Source organism: Colias philodice, chromosome 20 (genome assembly GCF_061535455.1).
Source record: "Colias philodice isolate Cphi_HAF_F1 chromosome 20, ilColPhil1 Martin Lab GWU primary, whole genome shotgun sequence".
In the NCBI taxonomy this organism is placed as follows: Eukaryota; Metazoa; Arthropoda; class Insecta; order Lepidoptera; family Pieridae; genus Colias; species Colias philodice.
In genome coordinates, this window is record NC_143105.1 from 1,477,674 (window position 1) to 1,495,276 (window position 17,603).

At 32.6% G+C, this 17,603-nt stretch overlaps 1 protein-coding gene across 2 annotated transcripts in view; it reads left to right on the forward strand.

Moving 5' to 3' along the window:
- Positions 1-17,603, forward strand: part of LOC149479258 (neural cell adhesion molecule 1-like) — a 129,581-nt gene that overhangs the window by 84,624 nt on the left and 27,354 nt on the right. For both annotated transcript variants that reach the window (XM_089707828.1, XM_089707829.1), the window contains exons 4-7: positions 8,112-8,320; positions 8,921-9,031; positions 16,662-16,868; positions 17,315-17,460. In XM_089707828.1, coding sequence (XP_089563954.1) covers positions 8,112-8,320; positions 8,921-9,031; positions 16,662-16,868; positions 17,315-17,460 — 673 coding nt within the window. The remainder of the gene's footprint in view (positions 1-8,111; positions 8,321-8,920; positions 9,032-16,661; positions 16,869-17,314; positions 17,461-17,603) is intronic.

Below are 17,603 nucleotides of genomic sequence, written 5' to 3' on the forward strand. Positions count from 1 at the left end.
TGCGTGGGATGCTGAATGTGACACGTGCTTAAGATTTGATGATATCGAATCTTAAGGACACTACCCACTACAACGTATCATACTAGGAACGTAATAGGAACGTGATAGGATCGAAAAGCAACACGATATGCTTTACTATACCTATTATCCTATTAATATTTTAAACGCGAAAGTTTGCGAGAATACAGTAGTACATACGAGTATATATATAGTACGTATGGATGTTTGGTACTATTTTAAGCAATACTACTGAACCGATTACAATAAATATTGGCACACACATAGAGGGCAACTTGTATTAACACATAGGATAGATTTTTTTCCCAGAAATTCCACAGGAACGGTAACTATGCGGGTTTTTCTTTGAAAACGCGGGCGAAGCCAGGCCGAATGCAACGTGACCGTTCTGATCAAGGACGGGAAAAATCTAGTGGGCATAGGCCTTTTCAATACAAAGATTATTTTTGTCTGACACCTTCCTTTTAAGGTCAAAGTATTCACGTTGTAGTGGGTAGAGTCCTTTATTCGCAGAAAATTATTTTCAATATAATAGATATTGTCTTAATTAGTCATTCCTGTTACTGCGAATTTGTTTACAAATACTAGTAGTTGGAGAGTATCATTATATTAATTAACTAGCTCACTGACCGCGGCTTCGCCCGCTTTGTCTAAAACCTAATAAATTATATATGTACTAAAACCTTCCTCTTGAATCACTCTATCTATTAAAAAAAAACACATCAAAATCCGTTGCGTAGTTTTAAAGATTTAAGCATACAAAGGGATATAGGGACAGAGAAAGCGACTTTGTTTTATAGGTACTATGTAGTGATTTTGAATATTCTATATATAATATGTTGTTGTTTTGTGAAAGCTACTAGCTACCAGCTAAACACTACTGTAAGTGAAAAAAATATAACATCTTTATACCATGTTTATGAACAAATAAATAATTTTTTAATTATTCTGACATTTCCATCAAATTTAAAGACACATACATTGCATTACATTTTTATTGCGCATTAGCTTATACATATCTAGAGTAGATTTCCGTCCGCGTTCTCAAAGAAAAACCCGCATACCAAATTTCATTGTAATCGGTTCAATAGTATTTGCGTGAAGGAGTACCAAACATCCATCTTCACAAACTTTCGCATTTATAATATTAGTAGGATAATATGACGTCACAATAAGACGCCAGCACTATTTTTCGCCATCAGCTTATAACTTGAGCCGTACGAAATTCGTCGCTAGCCATGCGTTACATCGTTTGTTGAGATGCTGGAGGCGCTCAAAGAGATCTACTGACTACACGATCACACTTTGTATTCCTTCTATCCCGTATCTTATTTTCACTTCGATAAGTGTATTTGGAAATCTTACTGATATATACATACATTGTTTGGCTTTAAATTGAGTTTGATTGGATATAAGTTACCTATATTGGTGTTTTTACCGTACCACAATAATTTACAGTTTGAGGTATAGATAATAAAAAAAATATATAACATTTTTCTAAGTATTAATTAGTAGTCAAAGATAAACCCGTATAGTTCTCGTTGCTGTTCCAGATATTTACGATAAAATCTATTTGATGTCCTTTCTTAGGTCTCAAACTATCTTTGTAAGTTTTTTTCTATATCGGTTCAATAATATCGGCGTGAATAAGAGACAGAAAGACTGAAATACATACAGGAGTTACTTTTGAATTTGTATTAGTAAGGATAACTATTGTCTAACAAGATCATTGTGCAATAGTGTTTTAATAAATTTAAATTACATTAATAAGCCGGTTTTAATTCGCAAACGAACCCTCAGAGGTCGCTTTACGCTTTTAAATTTCAACAATTCAGTTGAAATTACACCACGAATAAGACTTACTTTAACCACAAAGGAATTAAGTATTAAAATTTAGAGAAGATCCCGCTTTTAGCTCGGAATTATTAGCACTAGAAAACTAGAAAATCTAGTATTTTTAAAGATGGTATGAGACTTTTAATTCTAATGTCCACTTATGAGTAACAAAATATGATTAATTATTATTATTTATCTTTACGGTATGTGTGTTTATCATAACTTCTATGATACAATTAATTTAGAAATCTTTCTGCAAGAGAAATCATTATTGTAGGTAACAAAATCAATTTTTAACGCGATCGGGAAATGCAATAGACAAAAAGAAAGATTTAATAGCATTAATTGGACTTATCAATAACTAGAGGTCCGCCCCGGCTTCGCCCGTGGTACATATTTCGCAATAAAAGGCCACGTCCTATGTCCTTTCTCGGGTATCAAAATATCTCTATACCAAATTTCATGCAAATTGGTTCAGTAGTTGAGGCGTGATTGAGTAACAGACAGACAGACAGAGTTACTTTTGCATTTATAATATTAGTATGGATTTTCATGACTTTGATAAATATAATTTTTAAATGTACGTATTAGTTATTATCCTATTATAGAAGATGTAGTACAGATATTGATTATTAAAATATATCTATCTCATCATTTTAGTAAAACATAAATAAATTTAAATTAAACAAACATTACACTTATTACCATGGACTCTTATTATTACGTATATTAACTCAATTGTACTTGGCAGGCAAAGACGAAGGCGCAGCCAAAAGCAACTTTATTCCATTTTAATTAATATCTGATATTTAATCTGTGGTTTAGAACGACTATTTAGCTGTACGTGTTTCCCGCTCATTAGTGCTATAGGATGTTGTAGATAAAGTGTATAAGTTAGTCGATTTGGAAAGTGCCTAGTTTAAGAGCAAATCTTAAAGAAAGACGACAGGTTCAGATATCTGAATCCGAGTTCGATTCAGGTTCGATATAGAATCTTTTTGTTTTGTTTATTTTTAGTGATTCTATCTTTTCGGGAAAACTCATACAGCTACATTACTTAAGAAATAGGTATCTTACATGACGGACGATTTTATTGTAGGTACCTGAATTTATATGAAATTCTGAAAAAAAAAAATGTACTTACTAGGTACAATTTTAAATTATATTTTTCAAGATAAGTTCGGAAGAAAGCAGTCAGTTAAGATTAGGTATGATTTAAGTAGGTATTGACTTCAACAACTCATAAAAAAAGATGTGTATAAAAATGTTATTTTTATCGTCTGGTCAGAATTCCTTTTATCTTACTATTTACTGAATATTAATATAAATATTAATTTAGGTCCTATAAATAGTCGATCCCTTCGCAAAAATATATCTAGAATTTTCTAGGAAATTCATAAAACGTCCGTTCCGTACAGCCTGCGACACAAGTCGTGTCGCATAGAGCAAAGTAATGAAGCATTTAGTAAATACCACGTTTCTGTAGACCGTACGCTGTAACTACGCTATATTGCTACTTATTCATGGATGTAGTTTTAGGTTTTCGATAATTTAACGAGACGTGACGTAATAGGTATATTTATTAATGGCAGTAATATACTTAGATGCTAGATTATTATTTCATCGTTAAGTACTCTGTTTCTACTAACTCTCAAAACTATGGTATTTCTAAATACATGGTGTACTTTATATTGTCTAAAGCAGGAAATAAGGTTCCGAACGGTTTAGGAGTTGGCAGATTTTAGTTGCTTCGTGTGCATAATGTTTTATGTCTATTTTTATACAGAAAACAATATACATATTCCTAATAGTGTATTTTTTGTCATTTAACACGGAAACCAAAGGAGATAAACAAGATTTCAGTAATGCATCACTTGTTCAAATTTTCAAAGTGACTAAATGCATTCAACATTTTATTCAGCAGTTTTCTACGTGTCGTAATGCAAGTTTAATAGTCACGGAAAATAGTGAAAATTGTAGAATGAAGACGGTACAGATGTTTGTAGAAACTTGAAATTCCTTTACCCCTGAGGGTTCTGACTCTAGCAGTAAATTGCTGTAATTTCGTTTTGTTGGTATATAACATAAATAAAGAGTGTATTATTTGATAGAGTAGTAAATTGACTCTGTTTCTTTTTTTATTGAAATTAAAAACGTGGAAGTTTCGGGTTTACGGCCGATTTCACAACTTCTGATTGATCTGTTTATTGTTTTACTCATCTATCCGATATAATACAATTTAAACTAAATAAAAAGACGTGTGGCACTTGGAGACTGCGGCGGTAAAGCTATTGCATAGCATAAAAAGTATCACCGCTTTGCCGGTCGGAATGGGGGGAGTTAGGTTTTTTCGTACGGAATTTCTGGATTCGATCTCCACGCTTAAGACCCGCGATAGAAGCTACGCAATAGTTTAAAAACACGCTTATTATTTGTCACCGATTCTTGATAAATGTAAACAGTTTGAATTAAATCTCCGTTTAATGTTGGTCAAAATCGAGTCTGAAGTAGACGGTTACATACAAACTTGTTGGTTAACAGAATAAATTAAAATTTAAAACTGGCAAAAATCATCTCACACGAGGACATTCAAATCAAAACAAACTTCAATTCCATACATTACTCAATAACGATATTAATTCCTACAATTTCATGTAATTTCCTATAAATTCCTTATCGAGGTACATTCTATTTATACGGAGAACTTTGGCATTTGGAATCAAATCTCTGAGGTATTTACCTAACAATGATTGGAAAATTTTCAATTATCAGTGAACAATAAAGGTTATTTTTACTTTTTTTTTTGTAAATATCAGTTGTGAGGCATAATATAACTATTGTATCGGAGAATTTAACTTATAATATGTAATTATTAATGAAAGGAAAGGAAACAAAGCATAGGTAAAAATATAATCCATACTAATATTATAAATGCGAAAGTAACTCTGTCTGTCTGTCTGTTACTCAATCACGCCTAAACTACTGAACCAATTTGCATGAAATTTGGTATGGAGATATTTTGATACCCGAGAAAGGACATAGGCTACTTTTTATTGCGAAATATGTACCACGGGCGAAGCCGGGGCGGACCACTAGTAATTAAATATAAATAGTTAACATAAAGGCTTTTGCAGCTCTACATAGAAACCCATTGAAGAATACTTAACCTCGTAAAATTATACAAGAAACTCGAAATACGATTACTTATCCTGTTTTAAAAAATGTTTACGTTCTGAGTTTTCTCTTTAAGTCCCATAAAAGCCTTTTAAATGTTTCTTTTACACATTACATAATATTATGTAACTCTGGAAGAAATCTCTGCTGAGCTCTGCTGAGTAGCGATAAGACCACCGCGACCGTTTGCACATATTTTTTTTTATAGCTATAGACTATACTTACTAATTAAAAAAAAATTAAGAGTTGGTTTATTTGTCTGAAAGCGCTAATCTCAGGAAATACTGGACAGATTTCAAAAATTACATATTATTTCAGTATTTCAGTATTAGATAGCCCATTTATTGAGGAAGGCTATTAGGCTATAATTATATCACGCTAAGATCAACAGGAGCGGAGCAATGCGGGAAAAACCGCGGGGCACAGCTAGTGTTTATATAAAGTGCTGCTTTTCTATATAAATTTTGTGTGCAATAAACACAATATTGCAGCACAGTAATTATATGCTCATGTTCTAAGGCTGTATCTAGACTGGTTTATCACACTTAATGAGAGACTCGAAGACGAATCACTCGGGCTAAACTCAGGCGTTTAGCACATATATCACTGTTTGTATGTTGATCTTAATTAATTTCTCCTTATAAATGTTTAGCGATGGGAATTTACTGGAAGAGAAGAGTATGTTCTGGAGGTAATTAGTATAGGTGCATACATGGTACATAATAGTGCAGCTAGATGTGTTTTAATACTTAGATGAGTAGCCAAGTCAAGTTTATAATAATATAACCACTGCTCGGACGAAGGAAAACATCGTAAGGAAACCGGCATGTCGAAGTACCTATCAAAAGTTCAAAGACATGTGACATCTGCCTACCCGCACTTGGCCAGCGTGGTGGATAATGATCTCTTACGGGAGGCCCGTGTCCCAGCAGTGGGAACATGGGCTGATGATAATGATTAGTCAATATTGGAGGGATCCATAGTTGTGTTTCTTGCGCATATTAGTAGAGTTATTTCATTATCAAGTTTAAAGACGATTAATATAGTTTTATGTAATAGACTTTTAGAACATACCAAAAATATAATGCTGCACAAATGCTGCACTATAACTCTGTTATAAATAAAACGCTTTCTATTTCTATTTCTGTTTCTATAATCGAAATGAAGTCCAGAAAGAAACGGATCATATTGTATAATCATAATAATAAACATGTCTTCATATCTTTGTATTTAAATCAATCCTTTCTTTAAATTCCTTTAAATTTAGGTACTTCGTATTAAAGACTAAATATTATACAAACTACTTATCCCATATTTACACGATACCATTACCATTAGATAGCAAAATAGAATACAACTGTTTACTATCGCGTAGCATTAGAAACTTATCGGGTAATTTTAACACATTCGCCATAATCTAACGAGTAAGCGGCACATTTGTGCTTCCATTTCGATTCGGATATTAACCTGTGGGATTATCGCAAATCGGCTTCGAATACGGGACGTGCTGGGGCAGGGCAGGACTTGAGAAGTCGGGCCCCAAAATTGCGAGAATTTTGCTCCTATTTAAAGAGGAGGTACGCTATTTGCTAGGACACCATTTGCTTTATAGATTACAGTAAGGATGATAAATGAAATGAAAATGCGGTTACGTTTGTTATTGCTTCATTTAAATTTAAATTTATTATTTCAAATACAATACAAATTTTACATCTACCTGTAATGGAAAAAGGTACACTTAGTACACTGTATCGATGTGTACTTTTATAATTCTCAATATTTTTGGTATATTTTCAGTCATTAGTTATATTCTAAAATGATAATGTTGCAGTTGCATCAAGTAGTAGAAACATCTATTAACAAATTAAAAACACACATTTTGTCAAAAAATGTACCTTGCTTTAAACGTGTCATCTTTCCTTATTTCCTTCTATTTTTCTAATAATAATAAATCAAATCCGACCCTGTTGTTTTCTGTAACGAGGTGTGCCCCAGCGCTGCTGATAAACGGGGCATTAGATAAGGTTCTGTTCTTTCAACTTCGAATAAACTTCAATTGCAAACTGAATCAAGTATTTTGGTGTGAGATGAGTATTTATGTTAATGGCTGCAAATGCATTTCACCTGAAACTAAGGATCTGCTTTCACGTGGTTGAGAAGATTTATTATTAAAAATATGTAGTGTTGTGTTTAAGTTGAAAAGAAAATATAATAATTCGAAAAATTAATTATGACATAGATAAATATGTATTCATTATTATGTCGATAATTTGAATACTATTAATAGACCGTACCTACCTTTTTTGATATCGGGAAGGATTGCAGTTCATAATATCTTATTAAGTTCTTTGCATTATTATAGTGTTTTCGTTTATTATTAATTGAGATAATAATATCACGTACCTGTTCTATTTCTCTTTTCTAAGATTTATATCAGATTTTATTAACTAAACATCTATCGAGTCATAAAAATAAATAAGAAGTAAGCTTCAACAGTTTAAAGCAATCTAAACACAAAATAGAACTAAAACTATTTAATAAAGTGTAGCTATCGAAAAGTTGAGCTCTCGATAGATATTCAAAATTTTACTCATAATTAAAATCTATTAGAAATGAAAAAAGTTTACAAATTGAGCTAGTTATGCCAACTGTTTTGATTTGAATTCCATTTCAATGCACTAACAATTTTATCTTTTAATCGATATTAATATTGCTGAAAAAATTTTGTTCAATGGAATTTTAGTTTTTAGTGTTTTATGAAGTTATTTTGTATGTTTATCAGTTGTTTAATTTCCATCATAATTGGCGTGGTGATTCCTGTGTTGAACATTTTATTATATATCACAAAACAAGAAAGATGAACATTTTGACTATAGTTCAGTTACAAATTTTAAAGGAATTTGAAAAATTCGATCACGAGTCGGGATTCGAATTTTGCCTTAAATTCGAATTATTTCGCCATTCCAAAACGACGCCTTGACCATCCGTAATCCCATCAGAGTATAGTTCACTTTCTGAATTTACCATACAGCATAAGAAATAACCACTATAAAAATTGATCAGTTATCAATTGCTTTATCCAGTTTCGACGTCCGAGGCCGTAGCTTCAACAAAGCCCTGCACTGGAGCGATCCCCTCGCATTCGGCAAGCGAGCCTACTTCGTCACCATGTCCCGACCGTCCTGCCTCACCGTGGATTCCGTGCAGCTTGATGACGAGGGCATCTATCGATGCAGGGTCGACTTCAAGAACTCCCCTACACGGAACTTTCAGATTCGACTTAATGTTATTGGTAAGTGGCTGTTAATATGTTAATTATTAGTAATAATGAATAATTAACAGTAATATTAATAATTGTATTTTTTACGTGTAATACAGTAAGTTATGCATACCATTATTATAATTTTCACAAATAGAAGCTAGAAGAAGATCTGTCCACGCTTTGGCGTCGAAAAATAAAAGTGATGCTTTAAAAATAATTAATTTATCTCATTTTTAGATATACCTAATAGTATATTACTGCAACAATTATCATAATTTTGTAATCACCATTATTAAGGGCTCGTACATTTAATGGTCCTTCGAACCGGACATAAATGCAAATTCATATTATTCATCCATGCCCTGTCTCTTATCTGGAAGATAATTTTGCGTGGTTGTAAAATGAAGCATACTATTTTCTTGTTTTGAATATTCAGAGACCATTTTCGTCTCTGAATATTATGGTCAGTACAAGTAAGTTAGGACTTTCTCTAAGTTTGAAATTATTTATGGTAAAAAAAATATGTATGTAGTACATATTATGTATTATGTAACAAATAACCTAACTAATTAAAATTCTATGTCCAAACGTCACGTAAACTTCTTTTTTTCAAGAATATTTTGTTCACAGTACCACCACATCAGTTATTGCTATACGACGAAGCAGGTCGAGACTTGGCTGGTGTGGTCGGGCCTTTAGAGGAGGGAGGCAACTTCACACTGCTCTGTGAGCTAAGAGGGGGTGAGTGTACGACTTTATTTAAATTTATTCTGATAAGATATGATTTTTAAGCCATTGCATAGCTTCTATCGCGGGCCTTGAGCGCGGGGACCGAATCGAGAAATTCCGTAACGAAAAAACCTCACGCTCCCCACTCCGACGGACACGGAGGTGTGGCTTGAAGGCATAGCATGCAATAGCTTTACCGCGGCAGTCCCCGAGTGCCACACGTCTTTTTTTATTTATTTCATAACATTCAAATGCATTTTTGCAGAGAACTTTTGAATGAGACTTCTTATTTATTTTGATATTTACAATTGTCTAGATTTTGATGTCAATAATATTATCTATATTATAGTTTATTCAATAATTAATCAAAACATAAGCGAATAGTTTGTATAATTAGATAATTGACATTTATAGATCTAAAGCGATTAATTATATTAGCATTAATACGATGAAGCTGATTTTATTAAAATTAAACATGAACGTAATATGATTGCTTGCAATAATAATATATTAATATGCGTAAGTATTCTTTATGAAGATAAAAAACCTTTTATTCTTTAAATATAACATACTAGCTTTCCGCCCGCGGCTTCGCCCGTACAGTCAAAGAAAAACCCGCATAGTTCCCGTTCCTGTGGGATTTCCGGGATTGCGTCATTTTCCCGGGATAAAAAGTAGCCTATGTCCGTTCTCGGGCATCAAAATATCTCCATACCAAATTTCATGAAAATTGGTTCAGTAGTTTAGGCGTGATTGAGTAACAGACAGACAAACAGAGTTACTTTGGCATTTATAATATTAGTATGGATATATGAAATAAATCTATCCAATTTCTAATACAAACAAAACATCAATTAAACCTAAAACACGCGATACGGGAAAATACACCTTAGCACAATCGAATACAGTCTCAAATCACATAACGATAATATGATACAGATATTGCGAAAAAGATAAATTCCCGAAGAATATGATATCACTCAAACAGACAGGACAAAAGGTACACTTGAAGTTGAAATAGAAGCGGAAATAGGTAAGCAAACTATTAACGTTACAAATGGCACTTCTGTTACAAGCTCCGGTTATTTATCAAACCGGTGCAAGCGATTTTGATCCTTAAGATTCGGCAAATAATATGTTCGGGTAAACATTGACGGAAGTCTCAATTTTCTATGAAAATTGCTACGAAATGGGATTGATTCGTATTGTATTGTTTGTTGGTTGAGATTTTTAACGTTCTAGAACAAAGTATCCATTTGTATTTGTGAAGAATAAACTCATATTTTTAAAGCTTTCTTGATATAATGTTGTTGTTAAATGACTTTGTGAAAATTCATGTTTAATGTTTGTTTATTTAAATTCAATTACTATGTCTATTCAATTTGCTGCGTTGATTTGTTTTGACATTATTGGATAAATAAATGTAAATACAGTTTATATTTTATATCAATTGGTGATTACTGATTAAACATTGTTTGACAAGCAGATATTAACATGTGTCATATTATGTCCATATTAAATTGAATGTGTAATACATTTATTATTATAACATTTACCAACCCATTAGTAATTACGAAGTAGAATATAAAATTGTGATTTTCTCTTTAAAGAATATGGAAATCCATATTCTTATTGAGATTATAATGCAAACATATAGAATTACTAGCTGCTCCGCGCGGTTTCACCCCCGTGGCTCCACTCCTGTTGCCCGTAGCGTGATGAAATATAGCCTATAACCTTCCTCGATAAAATGGGCTATCTAACACCGAAAGAATTTTTCAAATCGGACCCGTAGTTCCCGAGATTAGTGCGTTCAAACAAACAAACAAACAAACAAACTCTTCAGCTTTATAATATTAGTATAGATGAAGTGAATGCATAGTACTAGGGGAGACCGGGTACAAAAGTAACACTTTGTACTTTTGCCTTGATTACTCACTGGGTGTTACTGTTATCATTATATTAATATAACCATATATAAATTTAGTTTATATTCTTTACACTAGCGACTCAATTTATTACATTATGCAGTGTTTTATATTAATAAACGAAATTTAAAAAAAAATCGTCAGTTGTTTCTTTCGACCCCGTAAGCAGGTCGAAAGTAACACGTCGTGGGTCGAAAGTAACGAGATAAAGGGGTTGGTAATTAATACAATATTATGATGGTAAATCAACAAATTATTTGTTTAAAGACTTTGTATTAATAACACATATCAACTTCTGTATTTTAAATATAATTCTTACAAATACAATATAAAACAAATCGATAAAAATATTCTTAGTTTAAGTAATGAGATTAATTAAGGGAATCATTCTTTTATAATTAAAAAAAAAGACGTGTGGCACTCGGGGACTGCTATTGCTACTGCTATTGCATTCTATGCCTTCAAGCCACACCTCCGTGTCTGTCGGAGTGGGGAGCGTGAGGTTTTTTCGTTACGGAATTTCTTGATTCGGTCCCCGCGCTCAAGGCCCGCGATAGAAGCTATGCAATAGCTTAAAAATTCTACATCCTGCATCCATCCACATTCATTCAGCATTCCGAGCTCCAGCACAACCAACAGGACCCTCGGCAATACAAACAAAGCGGGATGTGTTCTCCTAGAGCATTAATGGCAACGGCAACAGCAACAGTTACAAATTTTTCAGGCTCTGCTAAGGTTATGGCACCTACTTGTTTAATCCTTTTTTTAATCTACAATTTTGTTAGGTATATGGATAGTGGTCCATATTCCAAATATCTTTTGGCTCAAATTGGTACCTTTCCCAATACCTCACCAAGGTTATCAAAAAAATTATTCACATTATGCTCGTTGATGGAGATAGCCGAAAATAAACTGCAGAGCACTCGATTAAATAGTCGCGTAAATTACTTTACTTGTTATTTGTAAATCTCGATCGACGCAAGGTAGCTGCACTAGTATTACCGGCTTTTATTTTTTTTATAAATCTATATAATTTTACATAGCGAATATTATATTTTTTTGCAAGGCCTATAATTGTTGCAAATTGCAATATCTTTCAAAATGCACTTCAGCCGTGTCGGTAATTCCTCGATCAGTAGTTCTAATGCGTTGTCGTGGCATTCTGTTGAAGTAAAGATGTACATAAAAATATATATCATCATAATGGGACAAAAATAACATGTTACTTTTGTACCCATAGGGCTATGTTACTTTTGTACCCACCTATATTTTTGCCAAGACGTGCAACAAAACTTTAAAACGGAACGTGCTACATAAAAATGATTATGAGCAATGTACAATTACTCTAATCAAGAATGGATATGCAAATATTCAGATTTCTATCATCCTTTTTAGACTACGTAAACGTCTAATAAAAAAAAATTCGAAAATCTTACTTTTGATTCGTGAAAACAAGTTGCGTCTTGTTACACAGCCTAACAGCGCGTGACGCACGCGGCGAATGAATACAATTAAGGGGGGCACTCTCGGCTATTGCCTGACAGAGGCTAAGCGGTGTTCGCCCATTGGATAAATCTTGAGAGCATTTGTTACTTTCGACCCACTGTTACTTTTGTACCCGGTCTCCCCTATTATAAAGAGTACGATTTTTTCCAATTTAAGATTTTAAAGATACTATACATATGTACAATTAGTGAGTAAAATAACCATTTTGAAACTTACATCACTTGATAACAAACGCACAAAACGTAATTTGATTTGAAATTTGAATTATTCGAGTCGTGACACCAGTTTGAAAGAAGGAAATCTTTGGAAAGTTTGTACACAGACCCGAGCGAAGACGTGAAATATTCCAAAGTTAGAAACTCGAGCATTATGATCTTATGAGATTTAGGATGCAGTAAAGCGCCATATTGAAGAATTATACAATTTTTCAACGATTATCATATTCATGATTTTTTTTTCGATATTTTTCTTATATATAAGATAAACAGAGAAACACTTTTCTTCTTTACACACTTGGGAATTATATTACACTAGCTGTAACCCGCGGTTTTATCCGCATGGCTCCGTTCCTGTTGGTCTGGCCTATGTCATGACTATTTGATTATTTTAATGATTATACTATGGTAATTTTTAAAATGTTATACACTCTACCTATTCTAGTCAAGTAGCAGAGCAATTCGTTGATATAAAAACACTTTGAAAAAATTGTAGTAAAATTTAATACTATTTAGTAATCCGTGGAATTACCACATTTTGCTTAAGATAATGCCACAATGCCATGTAAAAGATAACCTTCTCTGCTCTACAACGAATAAAAGCCCTCTCCATACTATGTAAAAAGGTAACAATCGAAATTAGAAAATCCAGCGATCCGTATAATTAACGGCAAGCAATTACAGATATTTCTGAATAAAACAAAAAGCGCTTACGATAATAACTTATTACGTATGTTTCGGGCCGCAAACTGCCGACTTAGGTGTAAAATTTAACGAGCTAACATAAATAACCATTATAGTGGGAGAGCTGCTTAATTGCTTATTTATTTTTGCTGCCAATATTTTTATTAACTTTTTTTTTATATTGAGTATTTTGTAAACGAGAATTGTATAGCCGCCTATTAAAAATTTTATGGGTTTTTGTCAAATTTCATCGAGATCCAATCAACAGCTTTTACGTTTGAAAATATGGAAAAGAACCTTATTATGTATCACTGATTTAGTTTCTGTATTTGGTTATATTCAACTAGATACTTACTACTAGATAACATTTATTGATATTATTGTATCTCAAAGTTTTTATGACCGCAACCTTAGACCGCAACATTTAAAAAATATGTGTGATATACTTACGTTTTATAATTTTCTTTTCACTAAGTTGTTATTAATACGTGAACTCAGGATCATATATAACTTCAACCACTTCATTTGTCATGTTGCTACTTAATTATACTTGCATAGTGTTCTTAATTAACATAACATTTGATTTGTATGCAATTTAATTATTAACGCCTGAAACTAATAAAATAAGATGGTGTGGAAATAATGCAACTGAACATATGAATTTGACCAATTAATAGCTATAGGTTTTAATTAAAATATTTTTAAGTGTGTAACAGTGTAAGTTGGTAATAATATTTTAAATGCAATAATCTATTTTATGTACAAAAAGTGTTGATTTGCATTAAATACTTTAACGTACAGATATAAAAAACTTTTAATTCACACTAGCTTTTGGATGCGGTTTTTCCCGCGTAAAATATACAAACTTTCGCATTTATAATATTAGTAGGATAAAAAATCCTAATTATATACATACTTATTTTTATATATGTAGCTTTATTTATTTATTTATTTATTAGGTTTACCAGTAATTGTTACACAAAATAAACAAGTATATATATATAAAATTAATCTTAAAACTAAGTGTACAATTTAAGGTAGGTAAACACCACATGCATACATTTAAATTTTAAAAGGTTTTATACAGGAAACAAAAAAATAATCTAAAATATTTTATATAGCTTTAAATTTAGTATAGCTCTTAGCCTACAAGTTGAGTTAGTGGAACCTACGAAATACGCTAAGCTTATTCCCTTTGATGATATCGCGAAGGGAATTTCGGCTTTTCTTAGATTTTTCTTAACAAAAGGCTTACAGAAATCCCCTTCAAGGTTACGTAATAGCATTATCCTCACCATTGTCCAAAATGTTTGAAAAACAACGATAATTCTTATCTTTGCCACGAGTTTATTTTATTTGAGGGATTTTGGAGTTCTTCAACCGCCTCGAAGGACCTTTTACGCCGATCCATATATTTGTTGCTGACAATAAAAATGCGCAGTTAGTAATTTTGTTATGAAATGTTTTTAGATATTGCTTATAATCTAACATAAATTTCTTTCGTTAAAAGAGTAGGTAACATCATCAAATGTAAACTTATATTTTCCACTATGAAGATTTTTAAAATTTGTTTATATTAAAAATTAATGTCGACTCTGATAGTAATAAACTAGTTTTATTTAAATAAGGCAAATTATTTGGCAGATTTTGATTTTTCTATGTATTTGGTCAGAATATTCTAGAATTAGATTTAGACCCGATAGGAACATGGATGTAATTTATTCTGTTTCCACTTACATGAAACTGAAGAAAGCACATAGTTCTAAATTATATTTAAACATGCAACGATCTAAAACATAAGTTAGCATACCAATGTACATTATAGATATTATGCTCTTTTATTCATTTATACTTTTACCTACTAATAAAACAGTGATATATAAAGTTAAAAAAGAGCGTGTGTTTCGAGCACACGTGTCAGAAGTGAAACTTCTTATGCGACATTCAAATATACCAAAATCGTCGTCATTCTCCGTGACGTGACGGTGTTGCCATGACACGACCTTGAAATTTACTGTCTATGCACCTAAAGAAGTTCCACTTCAAAAAACTTCTACAATTTTTCAATTTTCCTATAGTTTTTCTATATTAAATCTACCTAAATGTATATTTCGTGCCGAAGTCGGGGCGAACAGCTAGTCAAATCATAATAGTTTTTCTCATACCCTATTAATATTTCCCGTCCTGAAAATTCTTAAAATATATTACGAAGTCAAGATTAAAATACCGCAATAAAGCATGGATGAGATAATAACGCAAAGAGTTAATAATTTTGTGAAAATTGCAGTTTATTTAAGCTAAGTATGGTGAAATATCTTTCAACTACATACTAAAATAAACTAAAGCCGGCTCTATTGTTTAAATGTTATTTAAACTGTCTAAAAATAGAGATTCATTATTCGTTTTCTTAATCACAGATTAAGCATGTAACATTATTATTACCTGTAACATTTTTTTTTATAGGATTCTTCTGATGTCAATTACATAGGACGAAAAGCAATTTAAATTACTCTATGGACAAAGTAAAACCACTTAATGATAAAATAAATCACTATTTGCATTATAACCTAGAATTTTCACTACATACAAAAAATATTGTAACAGTGCACCGACCTCTAAAATTGCTCAACTCATATCGATAAAATCTTTGGTAATATCCCAAAAAGTTCGCGGAGAAAATTGGAAAAGTAAAAAAGCAAAGCCTTATTTCGAAGCTAATATTCCAACGCGTCGAAGCATACAGCTATGAGTGTCTAAGTTTTAACTTAAACTTGCATACTTGGATACTCTGTTTAATGAACATGGGGATAAGTTGAAGTTCTGTCACGCTATTTGGCGAATAAAACATTTATCTGGAAGATTAAATTAATATAATTAGAATCAACTCCTTTGGTGTTGGTGAAGGTGATGTTTATTTATATTTCTTTCATTCAAAAGTGATAGATCGAATTGAGATCGAATTTGTCACAAAGATAGACGTCTGTATTATACTGTAGAATACTTTATATATATTCAGATAAAACGCGAGTAAAATCGCGGACTCTAGCTAGTGTAATAATTTCATTCTCTACGAAATTAAAGCGAACGTTTAGTCACCAATAATAATAAATTGATCGAAAACCAAGGACCATTTTCCTTTACACGCGTCATACATGTTTTTTTTAAGTCGTTGCGACATTAGTGCGTAAGATTTAAGTGCCATGTTTTAGATTTCCTTACTTTACTAGTGCAATGTACATGAATACCTGTATTTCTATTATGTATTTTATCTCATATATGTTACCTTACCTTACCATACCTTGTTCCCAGGTCGTCCCCAACCATCTCTCTCCTGGCTGATCAACAACACCCCAGTAGAAGACCACACGATCCTCAAGAACGACGGCAAAGTCATCATCAGTAAGATCAGCATCACCGGCGCGGAGAGAAGCTGGCTGAACAGCACTGTGCGATGCCAGGCTACCAACACAGCGCTGTTGAGCCCGCATGAACGGAGCGCGCGGGTTGAGATGAATTGTAAGCAATTTTACATGTTTTGGTATTATGGTCTGTATCTGGCTGATCAACGTGTCAACGACCTCCTAATCAACAATTCCCAGTGGAAAAAAACACGATTATAAAACGACGGCAACGTGATCATCAGTCGGATCAGCATCACGACAGTTGTGAGCAATCGGCAGATATGTTATTGGTTCTATGTTCTGTTTGATGAAAGAAAGAAAAAGCTAATACAAAACGTTGTCTGTTAAAGATTCATATTTAAGTTGTAAAGAAATAAATGAACGAGAAGATACATTGAGTGGTGGTAAGCTAAATATGCTGCCCTTATTCGATTGCAACAAAGACAACAGTTGTTGCCAATTACAGAAGGGCAGAATATACATTTAGTGTTAAATTAATGTCCTAAATTATATGATTTGTTGCTCCCTAATGATAATTTACACAAGTTTCCTATTTCACAGTGCGTCCAACATCAGTTCTAATAGTGGAGAAGCCAGGGGAACTATCAGCTGACTCAGAAGTGACGTTGGTTTGCGTCACACACGGCAGTCGACCGCCTGCGCAAGTCACCTGGTTTAGAGGGAACAGGAAATATACTAGGGGAAAGGTATGAATATCTAAATTGAATAGTTAATGTAGTAAAATAGTAAATGTAGTTTGGCTCCTCGAATAAAATGCTTAAAAATAGAATTCATCTTTCAGGAATTATGTAGCGTTAAATGTAGAAATCGATAGCGTTAGATATAAAAA